This window comes from Morchella importuna (assembly GCF_003444635.1).
Source record: "Morchella importuna strain M04M26 chromosome Unknown Morimp01GS015, whole genome shotgun sequence".
Taxonomy (NCBI): domain Eukaryota; kingdom Fungi; phylum Ascomycota; class Pezizomycetes; order Pezizales; family Morchellaceae; genus Morchella; species Morchella importuna.
Window position 1 is genome coordinate 742,989 of NW_025763412.1, and position 14,374 is coordinate 757,362.

A 14,374-nucleotide genomic window follows, 5' to 3' on the forward strand; every position below is an offset into this window, starting at 1 on the left:
GAGGGGTAATCTGAGGAGGGGGAGGGGAAAGAGCAGAACAAGAGGAATGAGGGAATGGATGAATGGGTGGGACGACGCGAGGCAGGGAGGAAGACGCGAAGCTGTCTGTCTAGCTAGAGTGGGAATTTTTACATAAGGCATGTACATGTAGGTACAACGACTCCTCCCACTATATTCTAGACGTGGAGATAAAGTTTTGACATTGTTTACCAACCTACCTGCCAGGCCAGGTGGCAGGCAGGGCATTTTTCCGGACCGGCAATGAGCCAGGTTCTTGGACCAAGCTCTTTTTATCTACGCCCCCCTCCTCCCCACTTTGAATTAATCCTCCTATCCTGTGTCTTCAAGCTCAGCCCTCTTCACCAATTCCCCTATCTAAGCCCGTGTGGTTCCGGACCGGATCAACTGTCCGGAGTTCTCGGGTTGCAGCTCTGTCTTCTAAAGAGAAGCTTACTGGCTGGGACTTGTTTTTGAGAGTTGTTTTTTTCTCTCACTCACATGGGAAATCTATCGATCGCTCGATGATAGATCGATCGATATGTCCCCTGTAACGGTATCGTATGGGCGCTAAACCCGTGTTTCCTGGACCTAACTCTGGGGCCACAATACTAATCGTGTCCTCCCTACCCGTCTGGTCAGGAACCGGCAGTTATTTCTCGAAGGAGTGCGCGAGGAGCATTTTTGAAATGGCATGTGGAAATGTTTGTTGTTGATATCGCTCAAAACGGTGAGAGGCTCAACAAGTAGCGTGCCAAGCAGAATTAAGCTTTGTGACAAGCACGTGCGCTAGGCTATCTTTGAACTTACTAATCAGAATAACCCTAACCCATGTCCCGTGGAATACTTACTTAATTTAGGGACTGACGTCAATTATATCCAAGATTGTTGGATGAATACCGCTACCCGTGTTTGTAGCGATTTCGTCACTTACCTGAATGTAGGTGTTCAAATACAAAGACCGCGGGAGCGCGAGCAAGACATGTTTTTCATATCTTCATATGAATTCAATGGCTCCGCAGCTATCTAGGATATGGTCTGATGTCGTCACCTCCCACAGCTCTCTGTTATTAGAACTCACGGGAGCTCTCATAGTACAAATATTCTACTTCTGGGTTCCGAGTCTCTTGTACCTGTCCCTTGAGTGGATATTCCCAGCCTTTTCAGCTGCGCACAAGATACAGCCTACGCAGCCCCCACCAACGGCCACTGAGACAAAACACTGCATAGCGATAGTACTCAAGAACCAAGCAATTGGCGTCCTCGTGCACGCAGCACTTATCACGCTATTCCCTCCATCACCAATATCCAGGCAGCTCCCCACTTTCAAAAGGTTCGCATCCGATGTCCTCTTATCCGTCATAGTCTGCGAGATCATTTTCTTCTACGCCCACCGTCTTCTCCACACACGCAAGTTCTACGCCTACATTCACCGCAAGCACCATGCTTTCACAGCGCCGATAGCGCTCGCAGCGCAATATGCGCATCCAGCGGAGTTTGTGGTGTCGAATTTGCTGCCGCTGCATCTGCCTCGGATGTTAGTGCTCAGGGATTGCCATATCTTGAGCTTCTGGGCGTTCTGTGCGATGGTGGCGCTCGAGAGCTGTTCGGTACACTCGGGCTATGCTATTTGGAGTATGGAGGGGCTGGCTAGGAGGCATGATTGGCATCATGAGAAGGTGGTGGTTAACTTTGGTACGTTTAAGTTGCTGGATTGGATCCATGGGACGGATGGAGGGGTGGGTGGGGATAGGACTAGAAGAAGAGGGAATAGAAGGAAGCTTGTGGAATAGATAGAGGCTTTTGAACATTGCATTAGATGGGGTGATTGCATGAATTATAGGTAATGAGGCAGTGTATACGATATGGCATTTGGTGGTGGCTTGCGTGGGGTTGCGATGAGCTGTATGTAGGCATCTGTAGAGGCTTTTTTTCTTCCGTAGCTATATTTGATTAGTATTTAATATTTTAATGAACATGTTTTCTGTGATGACCTGTGTCCAAGCTTTTTTCCCAACGCTGCAAGCAGCGAAACTAATGCAGTAGGTAGCTGAAGAAGTCTCACACATGCTTCCTAGACATTTCGGGATATTACTACATGTTTTATCCTGACCCGGCTATCTATCCTGTCACGACAGAAGCACATCTTATGGTTTCGGCAAAGAAGCACTAAGATAAAGATAGAGAGTCTGTTATCCTGGATGGTGGACCAGAACGTTATCTCTCTTGGACATCCTCATCTCCTTGCCTCATGCTGCTGCGCACATTTGCGAGTGATACGGTATGCAGCTAGTCAACCGAACCGCATCCACACGCAGAAACAGGAAAGTTACAGTCTTACAGAAAACCGAGGAGTCTCTTAATGCGTGTGTTGAGTCCAGAGTTCGTCTCGGGCATCTTTCCTTTTGCCAGTCTTTTTTTATCTTTCTCTGCCTTCTCTGGTCTGGTTGCGTCCCTTATCTGGAACCTTCTCTTGGAGATCAACAGGAGAAACTCGAAAGGGCCCATGCCACGCACCCACTGGTGGCTGTCACAGCTAGCCCCTTTCTTGGCAGCCAGCAACAACCAAACCAGCTGTGCACTCCCACGAACGTTCTCTTAGTCGAAGTACATACATTTTCGACGACGGACAGTAGTTTAGTAGAGTTGTACGAACTCTATCTTGACCTCAATCCCTTTTTTTGTTTTGTCGATAATCCTTAGCAATGCGCACCTCCCTTTCCCTCACTTCGCTCGCGTTCTCTCTCCTGGCTTCGCTAGTCTCCGCGGACGTTAAGTTCAAGAGCCCGACTCGGAGCACCAAATGGAAGCCTGGAGTCACGGTGACTGTTGAGTGGGAGGACTCAGGTGATGGCCCCAGTTTGTCCGATTTTAGCACTTACACCATGTGGCTGTGCGTTGGAAGCAACAAGGACCCCGTATGTTTCCCCATTCCATTCCTCCTGCTCCTCAATGTCTATGTATACACATTGTATGCGAGAGAAAGAAAAATTTGTTAACGATAGAATGCGATAGTTCTGCGACCACACGATCGGTGTCGTCGGCTCCATTTTCGCCGAAGCTACATCCGCAAAACTAACCATTGACCCAACATATGGTGAGGATGGCGACAACATCTACTTCATCAAGATGCAGTCCGTCGCTAAGACTGGCGGTATGACAACCAACTACACGCCGCGGTTCTCGATGTCCGACATGACAGGCACCTTCACCGCAGCTCAGCTCGCTGCCCAAAAGGTCGGCGATGATGACCCCCCTGCGTCGACAGACACCGTTGCAGATGCTGCTGCCGCGGCCAGCGGAACGGCGGCGGCGAACAGCTTGATGAATGTGCCGTATGCGATGCAGACGGGGCCCACGAGATATGCGCCGATGCAGACGCAGCCAGGGAAGAGCATCACGGCTACGGGCCCGAGGATGCAGTACCCGACGAGTGCATATACAGTGTATAAGAAGGCGGGCCCTGCGCCAAATGTGCAGACTACCATTACGCAGGCGTGGGATTACAAGGTTACGAGTTTGGTCAATTCGGTATGTGATCTTCTTGTTGTTTGGCGGTGAGGAGTGGGGGTTGGAGGATCATAGACTAATGGGATTTTTGTGTTGGGCTTTAGGCTTCACCGGCGCCACAGCCTGATGATATGCAGAAGTTCCTCAACAGGTGGAAGGATTAGGCGTATCTATGTTCGCTTTTGTGTAGCTTTTTACGAATTTGTTTTATTGATTAGAACTGTTTTGCGTATACAGCTGTTGCAGGGCTTGCACGGCATTGAGGAGAAGAAGAAGAAGGAGGAGGAGGAGGAGGAGGAGGAGATGGGAGGATTGGTTGGCCGTTGTTAATTCTTGCTTTCCTTCCCTCGCTCAATGTTGATACCGATTTGTTTTCTTTTGTGCGCGGGGCCGGAGGGGAAAAACGTACTGCTAGCTTTGTTTATCCTCTTTCCCCGCGTATGTAGCTTGTTTTCATATGTTGGCGTAATAATGGTTGTTTCTCTCTCTCATGCCCTAGACCTACGCCGGCTCGAATTGAGTATTTCCCCACCGAATTCGGATTACCCCACAGTAGACTAGCGCCGCATCTGTCAGAAAAAGAAAAGAAAAGTGCCGTTGATGAGAATGTTTGGAGATGGGCAAAAGTCGAAGCTTCCATAACGAGTGCCCTGCGTATTGAAACCCGGGCCGGTATGCTCTGTTTATGCAGGGTTGGAAGGATTCCAAACATCTCCACACCTAGAGAATTACATGTAGTGAGCCATGCTAGAACTGATAGCGGACCGGGTAGCTCAAGCAGCGTCCTCACAACCACCACCATCACGAAAATTAACATCACATCACCGTACTGATTTTCATGTAGCTTCGTACCAGGTAGGTAGGCAGATTAGGCAGGCAACTAGGCTAGCAGGCAGCTAGGCAGATAATCGTTACCCAGGTGACCCATCTGATTTGACTTGAGCGTGATACTTCTGGCAGGTCACCCATCCCCACTGCAATATGAGGCTCACTGGTCTAATATATACGCGGGTATCCACGGGCCTTCTTCTCCTGCGCACCCCTACCTCCCCCAACCCCGCCATACTCACGTGCCTGAGAGCTCCCTCTTTTCTCTCTTCCTCTGCTGCTGCTGCCGCTTCCCCGTATCAGCATCATCAGCATCATCATCATCGTCTTCACCGATTATTCTCATCGACCCCGCCCAACCGCAAGGTCAAAGTAAAGCTGAACGCAGCACTAGCATACAAGTCGTTCCACTGGCGCCGAAAGAAGACCATCATAAAGATGTTGGCAATAAAGATGGACCCCCAGACAGACATCGTGCTGCAGGGAAAGTACCCAGCAAAGGCACATGCAAAGCGGGTTGCGGAGTTCATGGGCCTCAAAGAGGGTCTGCTGTATCTGGAGAGTGCAAAGGAGATGCTGCTGGAGGATTGTGATAGTGAGGGTGAGTTACCACGATGGGGTGTGGCGAGATAGATTGGTACAGGCAGTTAATTAAATGGGATCGAACAGCTCCCTTCCGCCAGCGTAGATACTTTTACTACCTCTCCGGATGCGACCTCCCGGATTCGTACTTGACCTACAATGTCTCCAGCCAGACCCTAACCCTCTACATCCCTCCCATCTCCCCGTCATCCGTCCTTTGGTCCGGCCTCCCCGTCTCAATCTCTGAAGCAAAGTCCCTCTACGACGTCGATGAGGTCCGGCACACCACCCCGGACCTGCACAATGATCTCCTAGCCAACTCACACCCCATCTTCGGCATCGCGTGCCAGCTCTCCCCCAAGCTCCCAGAGCAGATCACAGCCAGCATCGACACCAGTGGCAGCCTCAAAACCGCAATCGAGGAATGCCGCGCAATCAAAGATGCCTACGAGGTGGCGCTGATCCGCCGCGCAAACGAGATCACGGCGACTGCACACCATCGCGCGATGAACCTGGTAAAGAGCTCTGTGAACGAGCGCGAGCTCGAGGCTGTCTTTACGGAGCGCTGTATTGCGGGCGGCGCGCCGAAGCAGGCGTACCATGGTATCTTTGCGTCGGGGCGCTCAGCGGCGACGCTGCACTATGTGAAGAATAATGCTACAATGGCGGGGAAGCTGAACTTGCTTCTGGATGCGGGCGCGGAGTATAATAACTATGCGTCTGACGTGACGCGGACGTTCCCGATCAGTGGGGAGTTCACGCAGGAGTCGCAGCAGATCTATGATCTGGTGCTGAAGATGCAGAAGGAGACGATCGAGGCGACGGAGGCGGGCACGAGGTGGGATGATATCCATATCCTTGCGCACAAGATTGCGATCGAAGGCTTGCTGGCGCTGGGGATCCTGAAGGATGGGAGTGTCGACGAGATTCTGGAGAGTAGGACGAGTTGCGCGTTTTTGCCACATGGGCTGGGGCATATGTTGGGGATGGATACGCACGATACGGGCGGGCATCCGAACTATGATGATGAGGATAAGATGTTTTGTTATCTGAGGAAGAGGGGCCCGTTGAGGGTTGGGGAGGTCATTACGGTTGAGCCGGGAGTGAGTATTGGCTTGGTGATATCTGAAGCGTAGGGTTTTGAGTGCTAATTTAGGCGCGGTAGATCTACTTCTGTGAATTTATTATCAACCCCTTCCTGGAAGATCCCAAGCACTCCAAGTACATCGATAAAGCTGTTCTAGATAGGTACTGGGACGTCGGCGGTGTTCGTATCGAAGGTTTGCTTTAAACCGCTCCCTAATTGGTATTACCTACTAATCCATAACTCCAGATAACATCCTCGTCACGGAAACTGGCAATGAGAACCTAACCACCACGGTCAAGGAGGTGGAAGACATGTACAAACTGATCAACGACCTTTAGGTTGTCAGCGGTTGGTTAGGATCTCGCGTACATTGTTTTTTATAGCTAGTGGATTCGCTGCAATAAATAAATAAGAGAAGTTATATTCAATTTTGTGTCGGCGGCTTTGTAATCATGAGATATCACTCGCTTTTGACCTGAAGCTTTAGACTGCGTGTGGGTTTTACTACTATACAGGTAGTGACAGGACGACAGTCGTTTTTCGATGTCATTTCTTTACAGTCAGGCCGTCCTAGATGGAAAGCAAGCTGTCCGTAAGCAATGGACACGGGACTCAGGCGTCCCTCTACTAACCTCAGCGAACCACAAGTGCTTAATTCCGTATAGCTACCGCCCCATGAATTCCCAAGACCTCTTCTTTTCGAGCAACTTCGTCTCTTGGGAGACGAAATCCTCGGTCTGCTCCAAAGAAAAAACTGGCGGCGGCCTGAGCTGCTTTGGTGCTACCGCGCGGCCCGCCGACCGACCGGCGAGAGGGTGGGCGAAGACCCGCGGTGGCTGGAAGCGGTCCAGGTTGATACTAGATACATCTGATCTCTCACTCTCCAGATAAAAAGGATCAAACGGTAAGTTGTAATGGGGGCCGTTGATTGTTCTGCAAGCATGTGAATGATGGTTCATAGAATATCACTCGGATACGCACAATAACTAATCCCGTTTAGGCTTGGCTTTTCAAGTACATGTAGTGATGAAACCGTGTCTAAACACATCAACACTTTTTCCTGAAGCGACTATAGGGAGACAGATGCACTGCGAGCTTCCTGGTCAATTGCGTCACTTCATCGTCTCTTGCTCTATCACAACAACAATAATCCAACATCCTACTTCCAGCGAGTGATAAATGATGATGCAAGAGCTAGAGGGTCGATGGAGAGTCTATCCTTTGAATCTCTGAGATAATACAAAAGAAAACAGGTTAAGAAGTCTGACTGTAAGTTATTCTTCAAGTTTTTCCATGCCACTCAACTAATACTAGCTGTAGCATCACTCTTGGGATGCGTTGGGGTGTTTTTAGGGAGTAGCCAACTCTCAGAACTACAAAGATAAGAATTAGATATATTACACATAGATGGGCATGTTTCAGAGCCCAATAGCCAGACTTGAGTGCGACCTCCCTCCCAAAAATAAACTGCGCGTATTAACAAAACTAACAAAAACCAAAAACCAAAACCCAGCAGAGAACAAAGGAAAAAAGAAGAAAAAAAGTACAGACCGTCCGACCTACGCAGGGGGAAGACACACAGGATGTGCCAACAGCTCATTTGGAACGTTCACACTCGCGCTCCCGTTCATATCCTTACCCAGCTCGCTTGGAATATTCACACTAGCACCCCCGTCCAAATCCTTACCCTCACCCTTGTCCTCGCTGCTCAAGGCCCTCTCCACCGTCTCCGCACTCCACATCCACAGCTCCTCCGCCCATTCCTTATCTGCCGCCAACAAACTAGTCTCCTCCTTCACCGCCACGGGCACAAAATAATTCCCCCTCCCGACTTCCTCCGCATCCCCTACGGCCAAATACATCGCCGTTGCCGCCCCCTGCTCCAGCGTCTGCCCCATCAGCTTCAGCAGCACCGTCACCATACTGCCGCCAAACTCCCCGATCAGATACTTCCACCCTGCGCTCGCCTCCGTCGGCACACTTCCCGGGAAAAACGAGTTCGGCACCACCCCCTCCGGCAGATGCTGCGCCAGCGCCCGCGTGAACAATATATTCGCGAGCTTGCTGCGCCCATAGCGGTACCAGCTGTCCCACGCGGGGCCCCGCGACGTGGGCGGCGTCGGCGACACAAGCTCGTCGAAGCCGAACTTGCTGGCGACGACCATGTGGAGTGAGGATGACGTCACAACCACACGCGAGGGTGCGGAGGCGACCAGAAGCGGCGTGAGCAACTGCGTGAGGTGGAAATGGCCCATGTGGTTTGTGGCGAACGTGATCTCGACGCCGTACGAGAGGCGGTAGTCCGGGTCAAACGACCTCGCCGCGTTGAGGAAGAGGAAGTCGAGGCGGGTGAGTGTTGAGAGGATCTCCTTTCCAATGCGGTCGATTGCGGCGAGGTCGGCGGTGTCGCAGGCGATGAAGCGCACGCGGTCAGTGCGGTCCGGGGCGGCGGGCTGCCACACGTTTGTGAGGCTGTTTTGGAACTTTGATTCGTTGCGGGCGAGGACGAGGACTTGCGCAATGTCGTTGAGGAGAAGGTGCTTGACGATGTCGGCGCCGATGCCGTCGCTACCGCCGGTGATGACGGCGGTTTTGCCGCTGAGGGAGGGGCAGGTGTGGATGTTGAAGTTTGTGGACGGGAGGATCCCCCATTGACGGAGGAATTGATTGAACATTTTGTTAATTGGGATAGATAGCTATATAGGCTTGAGTGCGGTACTGACGACGATGGGAAGGGTTTGTGGGGCGATGTGTGCTTAAATACAAGATTTGATACCGTCTTTTGGGCCGCGGAAATCCGCATTCGGCGGAACAGATGAGCAGGTATACTTGATTGATAGGCGGATCGAACTTGCGAGTGGATGTCTAGGTTTCTACATAATTGGACGCCCCCGCCGCCGCCTATCTATAAAACAGGGTTTTAATAATGTCTCAGGCCTCCAAAAGATTATATAGTGAACCGCGGGGAGCCGACCTCAGCTGCCCAGACTTCTAACATGCGTTATAGGCATCTTGATTAGACGCTGGATTGGGTATTCATCTTTCCACCAATCTCGTGTGAAGGAAGCTACACTGGATAGTCTTAGGACTTGAACCAAGTGTATTCAAAGCCGCAATTCCCATCATAGCCTCCGGCCAACTATGTACCCTCAAGGTTGTGTACAGAATACTCAGCGCGTCTATTTGAAGTTTGAAGTTTAATGTTTACAGGCCATGAGTACTATCGGTTCCGCATGTGGTGTAATAAAGAATTGTTTGATCGACAATAGACCGGTTGCGGATTAGCCATTTAGCACAATTCAAGTAATACTAGGAACTGTACTGTATGTGAATGATGGAGCATGGGCAGGGCACGTTATATAACCCTTCGTCTGGCGCCATCATCTCTGAGTCGGGATTTTCTCTGGCGTCTCTCTCTGTGGATTCTACGTAAAATGATCAGCCTGTTAGACAAAGAGAGAGAGAGAGAGGTAAGTTCAGGTAACCGTGCTTTACATGCAGCAGGCTACATAATAGGTACTAGGCCTAGGAGATTTTCTCACTCACAGTATGATTCTCTTGAAATTATCTTATCAGGTAATCTTTCACTTGGAGGCTATTATTTTAAGGTTTAAAAAATCACGCTACGTGTGCGTGAAAATTAATTGAGCCTAGTATTATTATGAGACTAGCTATAGAGTAAAGATACTTGTATGCACCTTTCATGAAATAGTTACCTGTATTCATAAGTTCAATATTATGTTGTCCAAATATATAGAACTAGGCTACAGGGATGCTACAGACTAAGGTCTAAACCCAATATTCTTAGTGGGCGTAGGCGAGCATGGGGCTTCTGGTGAACAAATAGGAATCGCTGGAAACTAAGGATCCCTGCTCGTACGTCTTCCTTATCTTGAGGCACTGCTAGTTGCGCGCATAATGCAGAAAGGTGCTCAAACACTGGAAACGAAAAAACGCACCTGAAGATTCGGAGAAAGCCCCAGGCAAGGCTAAAGCTTAGCTAGCGTTGTATAGATATTTTTTTTTTATTCCTAGGACACCCCACAGCCTTTTTTCTGATTTTCAACCCTTCTCAGCTTATTTACGTAAGGGAGCTGGTAGAGTACAATAAATGAACTTATTATGTCCAGTTCTTATTGACGAGCACAGCCATTGGCATGGTGGCAGTTAGTAATCCCTCAATGGGATTGCGTATACCTACTCTCTTGTAAGTGTATTTGCCCACCCGATAATAATAATTACTCACTTGTTGATTCGTTAAATGTGACTATTCCAATGTTCTGGGCGGGGCTTAGAAATGGCCACGCGTGCGCATGGCTGTCTCAAATGGATGAGCTGTTTTAAAGGTTCCTGTAGGCTGTAGCACAGAAAAATAAGCATCGAAAATAGAGAGTCCTGAAGGTCACAAAAGGTGAGACATAGTTGGGATAAATGTATCTGCAGATATATCAATTGGGCTGTGTCTAGAGACTCTAGTTTCCTCAGATTCGTCTGCATTCGCATTTATATTTCGGGTCTCACATTTTTATTGGAGAACCGCTCGACGAGAATGAGTGCCGATCTGCGAAGAAAGCGATCAACATCCACATCGCCAAAGATTTCAATACAGTCGTTCACGGGGTGGTCATGAAGACGGACACTAGCGGAGAGGGGATTTTAGCGAATAAGGGCCATTAGAAAGGAATCGGTTCTAAAGCTTGTCTATGTCTCACCATACTTAGAATCCCTGTCCGTCAACACCTAGTGTTTGTATTCACCTCCTGAACGACTTAGGGCCCGTTCGGACAACCTTAGATTATTTCTTCGGATTATTGGACAGACTGGATTATCAGGTAGCGGAAAAGATAATCATAATACTCATAATAAGTGGATAATCTACATGTCCGGATAACGTTAGCTCTCAGGATATCTGTGTTGTGTGGGAATAATTATCTCCGAAGGTGATTGTTTTCTTGGCGGGTTATTGGGATAATCAGGAGTTCCGAATGTTGGATAGATTATTGGGTTGTCCGAACGGGCCCTTAGTAAGTGACCTTTAAGTTCCAAGCACGAACTATCACTCGCGCTAGGATTCCACGCCCAGAAAAAAAACATGGCAAAAACTTGGCACCTGTCAGAAACCTCGATACCCGTTTTCACAAACCATGGAGACCCCCCCTTCTTGATCCTATCCCAGGGGTTTCTTAGCAGTGAAGCTTCCTCGTGCATACTAATATGCATTGTCACGCAATATGCAAGCGTGACATGACCCCGATGACCTCATAAAGTGCCAAGTCACTGCGCTCCAGGCGCGACAACAACAGGACTTCTCACTGATCCAAGGAACAAGCATGGAAAAGTCACTCCAATCCCAATACTGCCATCATTCCGGGTGAGAAAAGAAAGTAAGACAACCAGTAAATCCTTCCTACGTAGGGTGCGGTTTTCAAGTCTTTACTGCCCCGTCGTATCTCAAACATGCGCAAAAGATTCGCAGCAGCATGGGTGGGTGTGCTGTATGGGGAAAGGAGTGTAAAACAAGCTACTGCCATGACGGAAGCTAGGACCCATATCCAGTACTGGGACACGTCTTTCTCTGTTGTTTGCTTCGGTACCTTCCATGGTAGCTGGTGGGCCAAGCCCTTATAAACTGACGTCTATCTGGACCTTTTCCTCCTCAACTTTCTGTGAAGTCCTTCTTCTTCAGTTAGTCGGAATATCAACTCCTTCCCCCTCCATTTCCCCCCAATATGTCAAACTACTCCCATCACCAGTCTCAGAACCACCCCGGTAACTCCTATCCAGACCCAATGCCGTCGCAGATGGGCGAGTACGGAGACCTCCCTGGTTCCTCTTCCCGGCGGGCCCCAAGGTCCAAAGAGCACGTCGCCGCCATCCCCGACCCAGGGCTCGAGCGCACGAAACGTCGTGGATTCCACCCGATCCAGGCCCTGGCTATTGCTGCGAAAAGTGGTTGTTTCCTCGGGGCATGCACGAATGTTTTATGGCCCTTTGTCCCTATTGGAATCGCTCTTCATTTCGTGAGGCCGGAGTGGCATTTGTGGGTATTTGTAACGAATTATGTTGCCATGGTTCCCACGGCAAACCTATTGGCGTTTTCGAGTGCGGGGTTGGCACGAAAGATTCCAAGGGTGAGACATTCTTAGCTTTGGTGTGGTTGCAATTGGTTACGAGTTGGACTAATTGTATTGATCAACTGGTGATAGGTCTTGGGAGTAGTACTACAAGTGACGGTTGCATCAGTGGTTGAGATAATCCTGTGCATACTATTGTTGTTCAAAGACCAATACAAGGTGATCCAGGCTGCACTTCTTGGGTCTATGCTAGCAAATCTGTTGTTGTGTACGGGACTCTGTTTTGTCATTGGTGGGATCAGGACAAAGGCGCAAGAGTTTGGAGATGTGCTTGCAGAGACTGGAGGAGGGCTATTACTGCTATCTGTTGCGGCATTGACGCTGCCAGCAGCATTCTATGAAGGCCTTAGTGGACTGAATAGGACAACAGCCGTGGACCTGACAGATAGGATCTTGAGTGTTTCGAGATACATGTCAATTTTGTTAGTCGTTGCTTACGCTCTGTACGATATAGCCATCTCTTCCTGCTCTTGAATTTTTAGCATGATACTAATTTGATTCTCAGATACCTTTTCTTCCAACTCCACACACACCACCATCTATTCGACCGCGACCTCTACCATGCAGATCAGGCCAACAAGGACCGACGCGATAATGTAAACCGTGCTAAACTCACCATCACCGAGTCTCTGCTTTTCGTTATCTTTTCTCTGACCCTCGTCTGCCTCCACTCTATCTTCATGGTTGAGCAAATCCATTGGATCGTAAGCAACCGTCACGTCAGCGATGCGTTCATGGGTCTCATCCTCGTACCCCTCGTCGAAAAGGCTGCAGAGCATCTCAGCGCCGTTGACGAGGCCTGGGATAATGCGATGGATTTCGCACTATCCCATATCCTAGGCAGCACTATACAGACGGCACTGTTTGTGGCGCCAATTGTCATCATTATTGGTTGGATTGCGGGAAGGCCGATGGATCTAAATTTTGAGGTTTTTATGGTTGTAGTATTGGTGTTTTCGGTGTTGGTGGTGGGTAACTTTATCAAAGACGGGAAGAGTAATTATCTGGAGGGAGCGTTATGTTGTATTTTTTACCTCATGATTTCGTAAGTTACCCTTCCCAGAAAGCCTCGGATGGTGAGGTAGATGGGCTGACAGGATCTTTTAGGGTGACTACTTGGTACTATCCAAACCCACCAGAACTCGAAGCTGGCAGCGAGCACTAGTGACAGCGCAGCGATGGTCTTTCTTTGGTTAGCTTTTGATTATTTAGCCAGCAGGAGTTTTAGCATTTTTTATTTCTGATCCCAAGCTTGGGATTGAAGGCAGGCTCCTTCTAGAATTACTTAACTGTAGTTATACTACTATCGACTTTACTTTGTTTTATTTAAGGGCTTCGGTTTGTCCATTGATTGTGAAAAGTCATTTCCGAAAGAGAAGTGAGCAATATTGGGCTTGGATTTCTTTAGTGAAAGAATCTTCAGCCCTAAAAGCAGTTGCTGAAACTGTATCATAATGTCTCACTCGGGTTATCATAACAATATTATTGATATCATGATATATGCTTTCCTTATTGATATGATGTATGGCTGTATGGCTTCCAAGCCTATGAAGATATTATATACGGTCGCCACATAGTGTTGTAGTAACTGGTGAAGGCAACTGGATATTCCGGTGCTCCAAGATTGGGTGCCCCTGTTTAAACGGTAACTGCATGCAGTTATCCACGTAAAGAATTCTTGTACACTTCTACAGGAAGTTTCAGACTCGAATACTCCAGGGTTCGGGGGAAGAAGGAAAGTAGGTCGACTCCGCCTGTGTTACCCAAGTCAGCTTGCGGAAATCAATGTTGCACCTAATTCTCAACACCTACTATTGAATGCCTGTCATTCACTATCCTGGGGTACGTACGCCAATTTCCACTTTAATAGCCTTCTGTAGGTATAAAGACTGGGATGGTCCGTTAAGGTTATCCCCAGACTTAGTCCAGAAAATCAAGCCCGGCTCAGATTGCTCCAGTCTGACTATTGAGGGCCCTGACCCTCAAAGCCCACGGCGACTTAGCCTGAAAAAAGACAGATCTAGGCCACTCGTCGCGGCTCTAAACTCAAACAAATTCTTACTCAAGTATTGAGAGGATGACTAAAACTTGAGCTTATCCAACCACGATGGCTTGAATGAACACTAGCTCAGCTGTTTTCTTTTATCAACTGGTAGGACCCCAGAACATCCTAGATAGAGAAAAATGTACTTCCCTCCTTTCATAACACCACAATCCGCCGCTTCCCTTTTGTCCT

General features: G+C 48.9%; 6 protein-coding genes across 6 annotated transcripts; 4 read left to right on the plus strand and 2 right to left on the minus strand.

Annotated features, from left to right (window-relative positions):
* Nucleotides 1-1,007: 1,007 nt before the first annotated feature.
* Nucleotides 1,008-1,790, plus strand: LAJ45_05634 (uncharacterized protein; the record flags this gene model as incomplete). The annotated part of the gene is made up of 1 exon (XM_046115204.1): nt 1,008-1,790. One exon carries the CDS (start codon nt 1,008-1,010, stop codon nt 1,788-1,790), a length of 783 nt encoding a protein of 260 aa, XP_045971726.1.
* A 912-nt stretch (nt 1,791-2,702) lies between these two features.
* LAJ45_05635 (uncharacterized protein) lies at nt 2,703-3,671 on the plus strand (the record flags this gene model as incomplete). The annotated part of the gene is made up of 3 exons (XM_046115205.1): nt 2,703-2,915; nt 3,013-3,528; nt 3,612-3,671. 3 exons carry the CDS (start codon nt 2,703-2,705, stop codon nt 3,669-3,671), a joined length of 789 nt encoding a protein of 262 aa, XP_045971727.1.
* Nucleotides 3,672-4,488: 817 nt separating this feature from the next.
* Nucleotides 4,489-6,342, plus strand: LAJ45_05636 (uncharacterized protein; the record flags this gene model as incomplete). Its single annotated transcript, XM_046115206.1, has 4 exons — nt 4,489-4,936; nt 5,005-6,020; nt 6,083-6,197; nt 6,251-6,342. The coding sequence occupies 4 exons, from the start codon at nt 4,489-4,491 to the stop codon at nt 6,340-6,342; spliced, it is 1,671 nt and encodes a 556-aa protein (XP_045971728.1).
* A 1,221-nt stretch (nt 6,343-7,563) lies between these two features.
* On the minus strand, nt 7,564-8,679 carry LAJ45_05637 (uncharacterized protein; the record flags this gene model as incomplete). Its single annotated transcript, XM_046115207.1, has 2 exons — nt 7,564-8,457; nt 8,518-8,679. The coding sequence occupies 2 exons, from the start codon at nt 8,677-8,679 to the stop codon at nt 7,564-7,566; spliced, it is 1,056 nt and encodes a 351-aa protein (XP_045971729.1).
* A 1,582-nt stretch (nt 8,680-10,261) lies between these two features.
* On the minus strand, nt 10,262-10,593 carry LAJ45_05638 (uncharacterized protein; the record flags this gene model as incomplete). The annotated part of the gene is made up of 3 exons (XM_046115208.1): nt 10,262-10,361; nt 10,423-10,476; nt 10,526-10,593. The coding sequence occupies 3 exons, from the start codon at nt 10,591-10,593 to the stop codon at nt 10,262-10,264; spliced, it is 222 nt and encodes a 73-aa protein (XP_045971730.1).
* Nucleotides 10,594-11,733: 1,140 nt separating this feature from the next.
* LAJ45_05639 (uncharacterized protein) lies at nt 11,734-13,303 on the plus strand (the record flags this gene model as incomplete). The annotated part of the gene is made up of 5 exons (XM_046115209.1): nt 11,734-12,135; nt 12,211-12,249; nt 12,307-12,581; nt 12,644-13,183; nt 13,246-13,303. The coding sequence occupies 5 exons, from the start codon at nt 11,734-11,736 to the stop codon at nt 13,301-13,303; spliced, it is 1,314 nt and encodes a 437-aa protein (XP_045971731.1).
* Between the last annotated feature and the right edge of the window lie 1,071 nt (nt 13,304-14,374).